This window comes from Sinocyclocheilus anshuiensis, unplaced genomic scaffold, assembly GCF_001515605.1.
Source record: "Sinocyclocheilus anshuiensis isolate Anshui unplaced genomic scaffold, SAMN03320099.WGS_v1.1 scaffold199, whole genome shotgun sequence".
NCBI classification, from domain to species: Eukaryota; Metazoa; Chordata; class Actinopteri; order Cypriniformes; family Cyprinidae; genus Sinocyclocheilus; species Sinocyclocheilus anshuiensis.
Window position 1 is genome coordinate 2,458,456 of NW_015552582.1, and position 18,053 is coordinate 2,476,508.

An 18,053-nucleotide genomic window follows, 5' to 3' on the forward strand; every position below is an offset into this window, starting at 1 on the left:
TGTGTTTGTGTGAGAAAGGACGGAAGAGTACTCAAGTTATCAAAGGCATTTCTATACATGATGTTTCACAGAGCTCCATCTCCCCTTCTCTCGTCCTAGGCGTTGGAATCCATATGAAACATAAAATGGACAAAGGTGAAATGAGGACCTCTACAATACGTTCTCCAATATATTATCTTTCTGCTTCTTCTCCCTCTCACTCTCACCAAGCTCACTATTTATATCACTCTCAGTCCATGGGCCTTTGCTGTAGTGTATATATGCAGGGCCCCAAATAAATTTTTTTCCACACCTACGATGGAGGGTTAAAAAAACTACCAGCCATAAGTATGACATAAATACCAGACATAAATACTTCCAATCAAAACTGTTTTACATTTTTTTATTTTATTGACATTGCCTTATCAAGCCTGACACAAAAACGTGAAGACAACGCATCATGATTTTATTATTATTTACATTTTAGTGGCTTACTGTGATGAATATTTCACATATAAATTCCCAGATAGAGTTTTGGAGAATTTATATTGTGTTGCAGTATATTGGCTACCAGCCATCCAGAGAAATTGTGTAAACTGCTCTTTATTTACACAAGCCAGTTTTACCTTCATTAGTGAATTTTGGACCCTGAACATACGTCATCATATGCTAACCCTCTGCTACTTTAAAATATTTCAGGTTTATATACGTGTTTAATAAAAATATATTACCGGTAATAGGTGTTTAATAAAAATGTCTCCCTTAATAGAATTATCTTTTTCTTAAGTGAGAACCTAGCAAATAAAGTGACTTTCAAATTTGCTTCCCAGCCTGCTAGTGGAGTGCTGATGTAATGAGGCTGCCACTCTACATTGCTAATGGTTCATTCAAAGTGTAAACTGAGGTAGCTTATTTTATTCAACTTTTGTTAAAGGATGATGGCTGAAGAATACCAGTGAGATTCCTCAGCATATAAGGGTCTAATCAGACATCTCACACCTTGCCATTGTTCCCATGGAATGTGCGAATTCCAGCTAAAATCTTCTTCTAAATGGGTGATAACAACTCTACTCCAGTTTGGTCTGGACTATGCGGAAACTCATCTGGTTTAGACTGGTATTTTATCTCTCCTAACTAAACACAAGCTCTTTCTGTATCGGTCACTTTACCAGACATTAATTGTATTCAAATGATTTGATTGCTATGTTATTGTGATGTTTTAAGTTACTGAAAAGGACTATAGCATTAGAAAGTGTTTGGGTGCAAAACTAGAGGGGACAAGTAGGGTAAATTCTTCTTGAATAGCTGATGAATAGCCGTCCTCAGACTTTATTGGGATGTATAGCAACAGACAGAGCCATCGGGCTCAGATCAGAGGGATTTGACATATGGGAAAGGCTTTTTGCCCCCAGTGCATGACTCCATAGGAGTAGAATTCAATAAGCACAGACTCTCTCACACTAAAGACAGTGTGAGTCACTCCCTTTCTACTGTAATGGATATTCCTCAAAAGAGGAAGCTTGTACTCTACTTCCTGAATGTATCACTTATAAGCTGAGACATATTTGAGGATTTGGCGATGAAGACACAACTAACATAGATGGTCTATTCCAGCCCGATGCAGAAAGATGTGATAAAACACCAACAGCTAATCACAGTCATGGTCTGTCATGGGGAATCTGATACCCAGAATGACATCCATGTTATCTCTTGCATCAGAGAAACGTGATCAAACACAGAAGCGTGAGCAGTCGGCGGTCTGTTTTGGCTGGGAACATGTGGAAGTGGGCTCCCTGGTGGCCTATGGGCTTGCAGGGCATGCTGCGACGTCATTGCAGACCCCAACTCACACACGTACACACATACTTCCACACACATACAAACGCCCTCATCTGTGCACGCATTCCTTGAGCCAGGAAGATGATGTCGAAATAATGGGAGGAAAGGGAAATGAGAGCTGTGTGAAGATCTGGCCAGGATCAGAGAACTGTCCCTAACTCTCCAGCAATCTCCCGCTTTATACTTTCGCCTGATTTCGCTCACTACATTATCTTGAAAACGGCATCTCTGCATTTCGTACTTTCCTCTGACTCTACATCTCTATATCAAGCCTTCCTTATTTTATTCTTCCCGTTTCCTTTGCTTTCTATGGATAGAGGAAGCTGAGGAATGCTGTGCAGGAAGTACGCTCATTCTTTTGCGTCATTGCTTCCTCTTTTCCTTCACCAGTTTCCTTCACCATTTGGCCATTTTCTTTCCCTGCATGGGCTAATTTGTCACTTTTCAGAAGGGACACTATGAACATGACTCAGATTACTAATAGTGCATAACTATTCCATGAGCTGTCACAGTGCTAGGTACAACTTGTACTGGTGACATCATAATTCACCTCGTGGTTGTAGTCCATTTGGTGAACTTGTGCTCTATGTACCTACATAAATGATACTGTAATATATACTAACATTCAAATGTTTTTGATCCTTTTTTTTGTTATGCTCACCAAAGCTGCCTTTATTTGATCAAAAATACAATAAAACAGTAATATTTCGAAATATTTATTTTAAAATATCTATTTTCTATATTAATATATTCAAATGTAATTTATTCCTGTGATGGCAAAGCTGAATTTTCAGCAGCCATTACTTCAGCCTTCAGTGTCACATGATCCTTCAGAAATCATTGTGTTGTGTTGATTTAATGTTGAAAACTGATGCTTCTTACTATTTTTGTTATACATTTTTTAATGAATTTTCTGATAAACAGAAAGTTCAGAAGAACAGCATTTATTTGAAACAGATTGTTTTTGTAATATTATACATTTCTTTACTGTCACCTTTGATAAATTATATGAATATATGTTTGGCAAACTACTGTCATGACGTGACTTATCTCAATGACACGATATAAGACAATCACATTTCTTATTAATCACCCAGTGGTAATAAGTCTGGGAGATTCTATGTAAACATGTTGTAATGTAAAACATCAAGCCAATATTTGATTGTCTGAACTATGTATTCCCCGTCTACCCATACCAAATCTCACTTTCAATATCCTTTTTTCAATATCCACAGTCAGAATGAATGTTTAACAGCCAAACAATAATAAAACTAGACTCTTTTCTGCTTTCACAGGGAAAACTCTTATATCTTTTCATTTATGCACTCTTTCTCTGTTCATTTATACAATTTTATTGCTGCAAATGAAAGGAATTAAATTACTCTTAATCAAACACATATATTTACACTCTGCCTGGTTTTCTCTTTCTGCCAAACCCTTCATCGCTCCACACTTCTCACATTCCATTCTCATGTCATCTCAACTTTCCTCATCTGTGTGTTTCTCTGATCAACAGCATGAGTATTACTAAAACATACTCGTAGTATCAATGTTTACTCAGTTAAGAAAATCCCAAGTTACTAATAAATCTCAACGCAAGAAATCAGTGTAATTTGTATGTGGTTTCAAAAGACCCTGACCTGAATAGTTTTTATTTTAAACTAGAAAACAAGCATTTAATCAAAATAAAAATATGTTCATAATTTTCCAGGAATCTGACCTCAAATCATACTGCAGCTCTGGAAAAGTGATTCTCAGAAGTGAATAATTGACCACACACACACACGTTGTCAAAATCAAATCACTCAGATTTGGATTCAAATTCTAAACACCAATAAAAAAAAAAGCTGAAGCAATTATCAACACTCTTAGAGATGGAGATCTCCTTGGAAACAATTACACAGAAATAGGTCAAACGCACAAAAACACAGACTAAACGGATAGCTTATGCCAGCAAGACTCAATTCCGGAGATAAACAGATAATCACATACAGCCTGTTAAAACATGTTTGATATGGAACACAGACTCATATGCTATCAGAATAAAACACACACATGGCTCTGTGGGGGAGGACTGTGTATGAGATAATGGTTGAGCTCACTCTCTGAACTCACTCAAATCGCCACCTCCTAAATGCCTGGCAGCGTGTGTGTGTTTGAGCATGTGTGAGTGAGTGGATGGGTGAGCTTAATTCATTAGCAAACTTTTGTATACATGTATCTGATGCATGTCTGTACACATAGTTCAGGCAAGTAAATCTGTGTTTGTAATTTCCTGCTGACATAAGAACATCAGTTCAGTCAGGTGTATGTGAATGTGTGAGCTTGTGTGTATTCATGATTCATTTGAAAAGCCAGGTGTAGTCAAAATTAAAAAGATGCTGATTAAAGGAAATGGTAAAAATGTATGTGTTTTTAATATAGAGAGCACTACTTTCTTCTTTGTTGATTTTGGCAGGGGAGACATTGCACAATACCGGAGACATTTTTGGCAGCATGAACACCAAAATAATCATACTTCTCTCTCATCTGTCTTTATCTGATTCTGTGTACATGGTTTCAATTGTAAAGTTGCACTAAAACCCAACAGCATCATATTTTGGGAGGTTTCTTAACAATGGAGAACAGACAGATATATCAACACATTCATTTTACGCACATTATTTTCTCAGTACATTTCTATAAAACGTTCCAGAGGTTTTTCTGGTACTCTGGGGATGCTGGAGAAAATAAATGGTTGCACTGAGCATACTAGAAAATTATGGCTAAATACTCTTGGCTGGCATTACAGCATTAATCATGCAGATTAAATAAAGCCATTATTGAGGCATTTTTGGAGCGTTTCAAGGGTTTGTCCTGGTATTGTCATGCTTGAGACTTTTATACATAATGTCTCACTGCATCTACAACCACAACAATAAGGAACAGGTTTTATTTGAGTGTAAATGTGTCTACACTAGGGCTGTGCAAATAATCGAATGCGATTTTCATGCGTATCTTGTCAGTAAAGCTGGTTCTGTAATTAGTAGTAAATCTCCAGCACGTGCTTTCAGATGGAGCGGCATTTACTACACAGAGCCCCCTAGTCTACACTGTCAGATGTGGCACAGAAGAGAGACTATTTGGCCTTGTTTTTGCTTTCTGTCCTTGCCTTAGTGGTAAAACCTTTTTCCCAGTCAATCTTTCTTTTGTTCTTGCTTTGATACACTTTTATATAAAAAGACAATGTTTATGAGATAAATTGCAATGTCAGATCTGTGAACAAACTTTTTTTTTTTTTTTTTTGATATCAGTCATTGCTACTTCAGTAATGAACTTCAATGTGTCAGTGACAGATAGGGTGGATGTCAAAAATGTACGTAAATAATGAATAAAAAAAAATGAATGATTACATTATAAGCTTGAGAATTTACTACTTGAATCACTATTTGACATACTAACCTTTGAAAGCTATATGATACACTACTAGAACCATAACTCATCTTATATTCACGATTATTAATGAAAATGCAAATTGCATTCTGCTCTGCACAGATTCATGGCTCTCTATATACAATCATTTTGCAATTCTTCAGCATGGCTTCCTTTTTTTGGTTTGATTCATAATGAAATTCCTCCATTTGAGCACAACAAAGCATGTTATTTTACTTCCAAATTTAAAGACACCTAAGATTTATATACATGGTATGAGGCTAGCTTATTACAAACATACACCTCTTTAAGGGGTCAGCTAGGTCATGGCTTGCTAAATATTATTGGGGGGAAGCATCTCGGTGGTCTCTCTGAGCTGAAAAGCAAGAAAGGAACACAAAAAGTGAATAAAAATAAGCATGGTATGCATTATTGCTTCTCACAGACTATGGTTAGGGGACTAAAGAGGTCTATGTTGGTGTCCACTCACTGTAGACTATGTAGGTGTTCTCGCTTTTAGGATAGCTGGGGATTATGAGAAGGATCAGTTGGGGAACGAGGGCACACAGATAAAAAGATAAAGATCACATCTTAAGTCTCACACACACACACAGAGACCCCTGCCGCTGGGAGGCGGCCCACTATTAGTGTCAGTCATTGTCATACCATGCACACAGACATGGTAATAAAGATATGAGAGTGATAAACACATATAATGTTCAAGCACATGTGGTTACGAGCACCTACCCTCAGCTGGTGGGTTCTCATCTGTGTGGCCATTATACTCTGTCTGATCATCTGTCTTCCCATTAAGACTGGAAATGGAGATCTGTTCATTCTTCTGAAGAGGCTAAAAAAGAAAGAAAGAGACATGAAAAGTATGGCTGGGTATCGAGTTCGATACTTTTTAGGCACCGACCGAATTGCCTCGATACCATCGAGTATCGAAAAACGTCTCATCGTTCGGTACCAAATTTCGATACCTAATGCCGAATTCACACTGCACGATATTAGCCCGATTTTTCACTCGCCGACAGGTTTTGTGAAATCGCCGACAAATGCCCGACATTCGGTATCGATATCGAACATTTTTGAACGATACCCAGCCCTAATGAAGAGTCAGAATTGTAACAATCTTTTCAGCAAAAGGTATGGCGATACAATTTAGTGTGGCGCTATTCAAAATGGTGATATATTGCAATTATTTCTGACATATTTCCCTCTCTCTGCACCAGACTTTGCTCAGTTGTACCCTTAGCTTGTTCTGAGTTTGGATTTTGGTCATACATGTATAATCAAATGTGTTTTTAATTAAAAAAATATTCTCATTTTAAAGTACACTATTTCTGAAAAGTTTGGAGTTAGTAAGATTTTTTAAAAATGTTTTGGAACGAAGTCTCTCATACTCACCACGGCTGCATTTATTTGATCAAAAATACAGTAAAAACTGGTTTCTTTCATGTATTTAAGGTGATGTTATCTGAACCACACTTGCTTTAAAAAGAAATCAGGCTGAATTCCAAAAGGGAGGCACCTCTCGTGAAGATCCAGTAAAGAGGCTGTGCACTATTCAAACGGTTTGGCACTTCTCTCATGTACTATATTGAAGTGTTAAAACAGGTGCAGGAAAAGAACTCGGTTGAAGACGAAGATTTGAGAAAGGATTTGACAGTTCATGGTTTTAATTTCAGCGTCAGCTTCCATGTCGAGTACATTCAAATTTAAAACGCCATTGATATCATACAATAAGACAGATTAGAAAGATTCAAACATAAATTACCCATCTGAGTGGCTCAGGAATTTGGACAGTGTAATCACATAACCAAGCATTCACAATTCCCTCGGACACATTAAATATTTCAGTGATGGCAGAATGTCCCAATTCTCAACTGTACGCTGTCGATCACATTTTGGATTCAGTCAGCATTGCTGGACAGGACTGTAATCTAAATAGCACCTGTATACTCTAGTAACTTCATCAACTCAAATGGCCTTCTGACAGGTTAACTGTAATAAATGTGTTAATTTTCTTAGCTATAGATTATCTAGAAATTTTTCACCCCTTACCTTCATTTTTTACTCTCTGTTTGGCACAGAGAGTAAAAAAAAAAAAGAGTCTATTTGACTCTTATGAATTCCATAAATATTTGGAGAAAACTGGAATCACAGACTTTACAATATAATATCAGAAAGCCTTTCCACTTTGCACAGTACTATTAAGTTAAAGGTCAATTAGGCTTCAGACTAGTTTAATAATAGAACAGTAATGGGAATCACAAAGGACACTCTTGTGGGACTATTGGAAAATATGTGAGCAATGCAATTACGTTAAGAAAATTTCTGTTTAGAGACAGAAATAAACAAGCAAGGAGACTCAAACCTCAGCCAGCTTTGACAGTGGTCCAGCAGGTGTCCTTTGAACCCATTCAGGCCTCTGACCCACAGGCCTATCTCATAACAGTCGTTCTCTACATTCCGAGACCCCTTCACAGAATTCCAGCCTGATGGGGGCAACCCCACCCAAATTCCCCTACCAAAGCTCCGTTTCATCCCCTACATCATCTGACCTGACGTCACTTGCCGTTTACAGATCCATACCTTTTAAGGTCTCGAAAACACCGTTGTTCAAAATTTGGGGTCAGTAATATTAATTAATAGTAAAATTAATGCTTTTACTCAGCATGGATGCATTCAATTGTTTAAAAATAAACTCTAAGACATTTATAATGTCATAAAAAAGATCTCTATTTAAAATAAATGCTAAAAAGTATCACAGTTTCCACAAAAATATTAACCAGCACAACTGTTTTCAACACTGGTAATAAAAAATGTTATTTGCGCACTCAATCATTATCATTATATTAAAATAATTTCTGAATGATCACACAACACTAAAGACTGGAGTAATGGCTGCTGAAAATGAAAATTTACCAGGACATGAATAAATTACATTTTAAAATATAAAGTTATTTATTTTAAATTGCAATATTTCACAATTTGATTGTTTTACTGTATTTTTTATCAAATAAATGCAGACTTAGTGAAATAAAGAGCCTTCTTTCATTTTCTTGACCAAATTGATGCAGAGCTTTTAGACAATAAGGCATCTGAATCTTACTACACCTACTGAGATTTTCAACAAAAAAAAGATCACCATACTGATCCATACAAGAAGGTTTTATGCCAGTTATAACAGTGAAGACAGAAAATTTACATGAAAATGACTGTTGATTAATTAAAGCTAAAAAATTCTTGCATTTTTAAATGCATTAAATTCTGATTGGCCAGCTGAGTGGTTTCTGCAAAAGGTACACAATCTGAGCCCGCTGGTGACACACTTGATCCTTTTCTAAGATCGTAACTCACCGGGACATTTAACAACTGTTCAATCAACAAAAAACTGACAATTTGAGTATGTTTAAGTGTGACAGTTGTTTATCTGAAATAACTAAAGGTAAACACATTTTGTCTTTATGGTACCACACACTTGTCGGTGGAAGGTTTGCACAGAGGTGTGACATCAGGTGTGAGTGTGCCGTTATGAATGTGATTTGTGACTGGCCTTGTGCTCCGCTGTTTCAGTATATTTATGCTGTACAGTAATAGAACAAAAATTATGTTTTCCTATGTCCTTCTTAAATCTTCATTATCTGGAAATGGACCTTTTTGCAATCTTGTGATCTTTTTCATGCTTCCATCTGTTCTGCTGCCCTGTATTGCACTGATCTGTCAGATTCCTTTTCTCTCCTCTTCCTCCCCTCCTCTTTTGCAGTTTAAATGCTCCAATCTGCAGATCAGAGGTTCAGGGATGGCTGTCCATCCCACAAATCTCTCTGCAGAGAGGTTGCAAATCTCTTTTCTGTAGGACAGGGAAAGACAGCAAAGCAGAGGAGAATTCATGCTGTCTTAAACATCTATCCAGTTGTCGAATACTCCAAATGGCAGTCATCTTTCAGATGTGACCTTCTAAAGTTTTCAAGACTCCCTTGGTGTCCATAACATTTTAGACTGTTAAAGTTTACAAAACTGACATACTTATGGATTTAAAATGCCCATCGACAGATGGAGCCCATATAAGTGATCAGTGTATGAACCTAATATATGTATAAAAGTGTGTCTGTGTGTGTTAATCTCTTATTTTTTGCTAAATAATGAATAATGAAACGCCAATGGACAAACCTTGGCCGCTTGGTATGAATAGTAAAATAATTAAGATTTTGCAAAATACCTGAACTTGTGGCCTCAGTCAATTAAACGCCAATTTAAACACCTTAAGATGAATTATATCAACAGGGTGATATACAGCCTTCAACAGGGTGTAAACTACTGTATATCGAATCCTCATATAGCTCATAAAACTGAAAGCCCAGGCTAGTAAAAATATGTCAGCAAATATACTCATAAACTTGTAAGGTTCAGGCAGCTCGAGTACTGCTGTCATGACAGAAAATGTGGGACAAACTAAACATTTTTAAAGATATTCTAAAATATATGTTTATTTTTCACTCCAATTGAGATGCTGATAATATAATTTAAAAATAAAAAATTGTAGCACAGGAGAAAAGTTCAAAAGAGCAGCATTTTCACCAGAATTCTTAGACTTGAACCCCACCGTACGTGTACACATTCAAAAAGTCATACCCACGCTATGCCTGACACAGGGTAATAAAAATCCTCTTGGGGGTCATGGTTTATCCGTGCCTGTTAACCTCTGCCCTTTGACCCTTTGCTGATGAGGACTGTATCACAGAGAGACAACAGGAGATGACAGATGGATATCTCTTCGCCATTTGATTTATATCAAGAGCCTTACAGCAACACAGAATATTATACTGTAAAATATCTGTTTTGGTTAGTTGTATATTTAAATTTTAAAGAATTTGTAAGAAGACTGTGCTGTAGACTTGTCAGTAAGAGCAGTTATAACTGTATTTATGGGGTGCCATTTCAACACTGGAAGACAAGAACAGAGAAATTTCCTAACCTAGATGGACACATGGAGGACTACACAATGATGTATGTGTCTGATGTATGGTTCAGTCGCTGCCTGTATCTAAAAGGAGGCCAGCACTTTCCTGTACTGTAGGCTAGAAAAAAAAGTTAAAATCTAATTCTGCCAATTGTAAGGATAGAGAAATGAGAGCAGCAGTAGATGAGTTAATAATGAGAAACCTTCCAAGTTCAGAGTGCTCAGAGATGCAGACTGAGATCATTTCTGCAGATGAAAGGGGAATATTAGATGTAAAGCTGTGAATCATCATTATAGAAGTGATAAGGGAAAACTTGATCTACTAATCAAGCTGTAGACAGACAATAACAGAGGTCAGAACACCGAACACTGTGTTACTCCGGTGGTGAGTGAGTTTGGAGAGTGTGGAAAAGAAACATGATAGAATGTTATCAAAGGAGTCTATAGGGAAGTAAGATTTTAGATTCAAAATCAGCAGCTGATGGTCACAGCCGAAAGGTTGAAATTGAGGAGCTAAGTACTCTCACTTCAAGGGATAGTCCACCCAAATATTCTGCCTTCATTTACTCATCCTCATGTCGTTCCAAACCAGCATGACTTACTTTCTTCTGTGGACACACAGGACTTGGAGGGAAGTCATTTGAAAAATGTCTCAAAAGTTTTTTTCCCCCTCCATAAAATTCTTCAAAATATCTTCTTTTATGTTGCACAGAAATAAAGTCGTACAGGTTTGGAACAACATGAGGGTGAGTAAATGATGACATCATTTTTACTTTTGGGTGAACTGTCCCTCTAAGCAATTTGATAACCACAAGGAAAGCTATTACAATTACATTACATGAAGCCTAATTACTATGGGTGAAACAAAGTGTTTTGTGTAATGAGCTTTGACATTTAGCTGAATATTGACCCTAAAACTTTTGACATTACTACAAATTCTGATGTCAGAGGGATGATAAACATTTTAGGCACATTAAGGACCACAGGGAATCATATTAGGCCACAGTCAATGAACTGAATCCATGTTGCTCAATTGTCCCAGCTGGAATATGATTTCCACTCTGAAGCTCTGTTAGTGACTGTTACCCTCATTGCTTGCTTTTGCTGTATTATAATCTGCTTGCAGAGAAACTGTAATTGAGGTTGGCATTTGAGATCTCATGATGGATGCATGATTATTCACTGTTTATGCTCCAAACACAAACCTCCCAATTGAGAAAATAAACCTCCCTCATACAACAAACTATAAGCCACCCAACTGTTTTTCACTGTAACCTCCTGCTGTCTTGCTTTCACCTATTGCTTAGCACACTGCTTCATTATTAAAGTCATAGTTCACCCAAAAAAGAAAATTCAGCAGAACACAAAAGTTTTTTTTTATTTTTTTATTGGTATTTTGAAGAACTGCCATTCAATAAAGGTCATTGGGATCCAAAACACCATGCTTTCATTCGCTATAGGTTTAGGGCAAATTGTTTCCAAATAATTTCCATACTCTTTTTAGGCACTTAAATTTAAATGATATCAATGATTGTCAGCAGCTTTTTGGAGAAGATTTACTTGGTGAGACAGTCACTGAGACAACACACAATTTAGCTGTTTTTGATGTACACATATTGCACATATTCATCTTATTTAACTTAATCTGCTCAAAATTCCAGCTGAATTTCAAAACAGTAAACTACTCATCCAGCATGAGAGAAAAAGACATGCTTTGTGTAGGGGGTTAAGAACACAGACACATATACACACTTGGGTAAAACATACTCAGTATTGGAGAGGCCACAGATTGCATACATCATCTCATTTGACACAAACACAAATGTGAAACGATCAGCCTCTGGCAACACACAGCAAACCTCAGTCTCTCTTAGTTCAGTCACTTACTTCACAAACAATCTAGACTAGTGTAATTTTACTGTGGTAAACTGCCCCAGTGTTTTAACAGGCTAGTGCTTACAACTTGATCCTGACAAATAGGCCACCGAAATATACTGCACCCTTGCACGCCTAATCATATCAAATGTACATGTAAGTTGATTTGAATCAGTAACACTGCTCACTGCTTCTCAAAGTCTGAATCAGAACCAGAGCGCCACACTCCAAACCGACCATTTCTCACTCACTGAAGGGGAAAATCTTTGGTTTCAAAGGCAGACAAACATATGGTCATATGATGCTGCTAAAAAGAACATTATTCTGTGTATTTGGTGTAATGAAATGTGTCTTTGCTAAAACTTCCTTTATGTTGGCTTCAGATTTGTTTGTTTCATGGAAACATATGCAGTGAATTCTTTACTTCTTGTTTGATGGAGGAGGAATTTATTTTTTGGCACTGACTCACAGCTATATACAAAAAAGGAGCGATTTTGTTACAAATTCCAGGAACTTGTACATATAAATGTCCATGCAGAAAGTCTTCCAAGCTGCGAGCCACCCCACCGTGCGTTTTCCTGATTTTCCTGACCCCCTATTTGTCTCCTGCCGATACTAGGAGTCTTCTGTTCCTTCCACTCCCCAAACAGCTGTCACTAAGGCCACCCTCATGAGCAAACATCAATGTAATAGGACAGGACCTCCCTGTGTCTCTGGCAGATCGGCCGGACCGTCCCAGATTCAGCCCCCCCACAGTCCGTCTGAAACAATAAACCTCCTCCTCTCGCTCAATCCCAAGCGTCCTCCTATGATTCAGATCATAAGGAGACAGGAAGAGTTCAGATGTGACTCTCCTGTTATTTTGAAGACAGGCTTAAGGTTTAAGCTTAAATTAAGTTTAAGGCTAGGGATCTGGTGGAGATGGTGAAACTGGATTGGTTAAATCACTGCAGAAAAAAGGGATAGTTCACCTAATACAGAACAATGTTATCAATAAAAAATTCTGCACTAAAAAGGTGTTAATAGACCCTATTTATAGGGTCCATCAAAACCTGTATTTAACTCATCTGTCAACTCGCCACCGTCCTAACCAACTGACAAACTACTTGTCAGTGATGCAGGGATTTTAATACACTTTCGCAAACTGTGACTGCTTACACTTTTAAATGAGCAGAAAAAAGGGATAGTTCACCTAATATATGAACAATGTTATCAATAAAAAATTCTGCACTAAAAAGGTGTTAATAGACCCTATTTACAGGGTCCATCAAAACCTGTATTTAACTCATCTGTCAACTCGCCACCGTCCTAACCAACTGACAAACTACTTGTCAGTGATGCAGGGATTTTAATACACTTTCGCAAACTGTGACTGCTTACACTTTTAAATGATGTTTCCCATATGTTGTTGGACAGACACAAAGTGCTTTTTCTCAGGAGACCTGAGAAGATTAGATACAACACCAGGAAAATGAGTTTACCCACTGCTGCCAACAGCCACATGATGTTGTTATCCAACTAAAGAAGATACAGAAATGTTTCAAACAAAGGACCTGAACTTATAGTGATTATCACATGCTGCCTGATTTTATTTTATGCCTTAATGTTACTGTGGTAGAGGCATATGACCAAATTTGGTGGAGACATGCACATTCACAAATGCTTTCAAAAAACCTTAAAAGGGATAGTTCAACCAAAAATGAAAATTGTGTCATCACTTTTTATTTTTTTTCTTCTGTGGAACATAAAAAAATATATATTTTGAGAAATGTGTTTGTTTTTTGTCCATACAATTGAATAGTCATCCAAAATGTTTGGCTGCCAACATTTTTTTCAAAATATATTCTTTTGTGTTGTACAGGTAGTCATGTTTGAAACAACATGAGGGTGAGTAAATAATGACAGAAATTTTGGGTGAACTATGTCTTTAAAGTTATTTACACCAAAAAAAAATAAAATACCTGAACTAACATGAGCTATATAATATAAGCTTTTACCTATGAGCATCTCTGTTTTCATAAACCTTATATATGAATCTTGCATATCATCTTCTTACTCAGCTAGTGATAACAGAAAATTCAACCAGTGTTTACTACAGTGCATTCTAGGACTTTCTATGTATTCTAAATCCCTGTATAGGTCTGAAGATACCATTTCTAAATGCCCTGGCATGGCGGTGAGCCAGAGCGATATATGACCTTTCAATCAATACATAATTGTACTGAGATTTTACAGCTCTCCCTGGACACTTACAAATTTGATATATGTGCTTTCTAACTTTGACCCCCAACACTCGCATATACAGAAACACGTGCACCTTTACCAGAAACAGGGATCACAGCAGTTTGTCAAGAGGCATGAGTCATGATTTGGCTTTCAAGGATGAAGAAGGGTTATTTTGTCCTCGGAGAGAAAGAAAGAGAGAGAGTGTATATGTATGTATGTGTGTGTGTGTGGGTGAGAGAGAGAAACAGGACAGCAGCTGGCTATTTTAGGTACAGCACTAAGCTGATGAGACTCTGCACTGCAGTGAAGGAGAAACAGTGCATGTGCCTGAAACAGGAAGTCCTTAACTCCTCCTCTAGCTTCCTTCTTTGTTTAGCAGTTCTGCAAAGCCAGTCCCAAACAACATAGGGACAATATGAAACTGGAGGCATGTGAACTGTGCCATAGTTACAATAGCAAGCAATGCGATGTCTTGTGGTGTCATTTCTAAATGACTTAGATGCTTAGATAACCTAACATATTCACACTAAAAGCCAAACAAATGTCTATTTTGATTTCATGGGGACTTTAAATGTGGAATTATGGTCCCAAGACCCAAAGAGCTGATTCAATTAGTTGTTTCCCCCAATTAATCAAAATCTTTTCTTTCATTTTTTTCTCTTATTTTTTTTTCTTACTCCATTTTTTAAGTCTGTTTCCATATGTATTTGTAAACGTTTATGTATGTGTCTTCTGTAAGGCACATTGTAAACACAGTTTTAAGTGACTATGTACATAAAGTTTTACATACCAAAATAAATAATTACTCAAATCTACAGCTACTCCAAAAGGATCTTTTCTCATAAAGAAATAGTACACTGTCTAAACAAACCACTTCATCATGGTGGTCTGAGCCATTTACACACAAACACTGAGTCATAGTTATTATCCATTAGCAATGCTTCCCCATGACTTAAATGGAGCCCATTTCTAATATTGATTTTACTCAGTCACAGCCAGCACAGTTACACTCTGCTATCAAACGTCCTGTATTATCCATTTCATCAGATATTAGAAATCAGTTGTTAAGGGATCATGATGAAAACTCCACAAACAGCTGGTACACATATCATTCACTCTTAACTCACACAGCAGAAGTTTGTTCTTTAATGTGAATAAAAGGATTTTTCAGGAAGCCTTTACATCTGCCACGATTGTCATGACAGATGAATTTTGGTCAGATTTAAGGGCTGTTAGGAGAGTAGGAAGACAAATCTGACAAAGCCTTATGACTCCCTGGCAAATGGAATCCACACTTTAATTACTACATCTCCCTAAGGGGCACAGCTAAAAGCCCACCCACACTGTTAAAACGGAATACATTCATAAACGAGGAAAACATTAAGGGAAATTCACAAAGACTGAAATGTGCCCTCATCTAACATTGTTTATTTGCACATGATGTCTGTATTTTTGCACCAGATTCGATAAAGGTATTATGCAAATAAGGCATAAGCACAACTGCCAAAAATCTCTGCTAAACACATTTGCATGGCGCAATACACATGTACTCGACTACATGGATATGCCTGCCCTGGATATATACGCAGTATAATGCTCATATCCTTGATTTGATGCATTATTGTTGTCATCTTCAGTAGGAAATGCTTTTCACAAGAGGTAAAAGCAATGGTAAATTGCTGAAATAAAAGAGAAGTCAAAATGTTTTGCAAAAATCTCAGCTGAAGCTCAGTGGCCATTCTCTTCTTTTTCAGGAACAAACACGTATCAGATCATCTGTTTTGGGGTTTATTTGAATGGGAGTGGTTCCTGTCTGTGATGACAGGACCATCCACTGATTGTGGCTTCTGCTCAATTTTGTTGACATCATTATTTCCCATGTGTAGGAGTGTTTGTATTTGCATAATCTCTTTGATTCAAAGGCTGATTGCTACATGCATAACAAAAACACTGCACAGAATGGAGGATCTATGACTGTTATGCCCAGTTTTAAAAAAATCAGCCTTGTAAAAAATGTGGAGGCTGTGTCTGCCTATTTACAGAGAAACAACAGTTGTGACATCATCTAAAACAATCAGCATTACTAAGCAATAAAACTATCATGCAAACAGCCCAGGACCAGCTGGATAACACAATCTGCCAGATCAATCCAGTTTCCAGAGAAAAGAACATCATTACACTGTAGTTTTTATAGCATCTTCCTTTGTTTGTGGATTTAATTTAACTGGAAACAATATGCATGAGGATGCCAATAATTTAACCCACATTTGTAAGTAATTTAAAAAAAAAGCCAAAATATATTCAAAAGCATTCAGTCAACTGTGGTTGAGGATTCACATTCAAAACCAAAAGACTTCCAGAATCCATCCTAGTGAAGCTTCCGGATGATGGTTATCTTCAAATGAGCTATATACAAGTCGATAGTCTCCACTACATTTGTAAAAAGCTGTGAAGCCAGCACATCTAGGAGTCTTTAGTTGTTGTTCAGCAGCACAATAGGTTTCTTAAGCCGTGAAGTGCAGACAAAAGTAAACGGTTGACAGGGATTGTCTTTTTCTGGCAGGGCAGTAATGAAATGTTATTGATGCTGGCTCCCGATGAAAGCACTTAGTCAGGGATCTCCACAAGGAGAGCGCTTTACTTTTATCAGCACAAGCCCACTGTCAGTGAAGAGTAATTCAGAAGAGAAGGAAATAAGACGGACTTGCTGGTTTACTTGAGAAAAGGAGTGAAACTAAGGAAAACAGAAATATTTATTTGCTCCATATTGTTAATTAAAGAAGATATGTCAATGGATGTCTCATGTATTATAAACAGTCTCTTCTTTTTACCTTTGTCCTCATTGGACTATTTTTTTTTCTATTCTGGAAGACTGTGTTTTTATGTAACTCTGGCACTTATTAACATTTTATGAGGCCAATTTTACTTCTGAAGAGGGAGAGAGGGGAGGAGGGGAATGGAAACAAAAAAAGAGAGTGAATGTGATGGAGGAGGACGGTGAGAGTTGGCTGGTGAAAATAGAACCCTTCTATTTTGACCCATGTAAACAGGTCCTTTCTACTAAGAGAGCGCCAATGAGAGGCAAATTAAGGGTCAAAGAGAGAGGGAAATTGAGATGGCACCAGCAGAGTCAGAATCAGTGAAAAGACTGTTTGTATTTCTAAACACAAATTTGGTTCAGAGGTTCACTGAATCTTTTTCTGTACACAACAAACTAAAGAAAACATTAGCAAAGAATTCAATGAATACACACCAAGATTTTTATTGTTTTTGAAAGAAGTCTCTTATAATCACCAAGGCAGCTTTTATATGATCAAAAATTCTGTAAAAACAGTAATATTGTGAAATATTATTACAATTTAAAATAACTGTTTTCCATTTGAATATATTTTGAGGTGTAATGTATTCCTGTGATGGCAAAGGTGAATTTTCAGCAGTCATTAATCCAGTCTTCAGTGTCACATAATGCCTCAGAAATTAATCTAATATGTTGGTCTGATGCTCAAGAAACATTCTGTATTATTATCAATGTTGAAAACAGTTGTACTGCCTTTTTATTTTATTTTTTTTTTATTTTAAAATGTTAATTTTATGATACAGAATTCTCTGATGAACAGAGTTCAAAAGAACATCATGTATTTGATAGAAATATTTTGTAACACTGTAAATGTCTTTACTGTTACGGTTACTTTCCTTTCAGAATGAAAGTATTGATTTCTTTAATTATAATACATCAAGACTACATGAAATATAT

At 36.9% G+C, this 18,053-nt stretch overlaps 1 protein-coding gene across 1 annotated transcript in view; it reads right to left on the reverse strand.

Annotated features, from left to right (window-relative positions):
* LOC107665356 (A-kinase anchor protein 12-like) overlaps nucleotides 1–18,053 on the reverse strand; it is a 41,783-nt gene that overhangs the window by 13,822 nt on the left and 9,908 nt on the right. Inside the window, exon 2 of the mRNA XM_016456199.1 lies at nucleotides 5,977–6,079. Within this exon, the coding sequence (XP_016311685.1) occupies nucleotides 5,977–6,079 (103 nt within the window). The remainder of the gene's footprint in view (nucleotides 1–5,976; nucleotides 6,080–18,053) is intronic.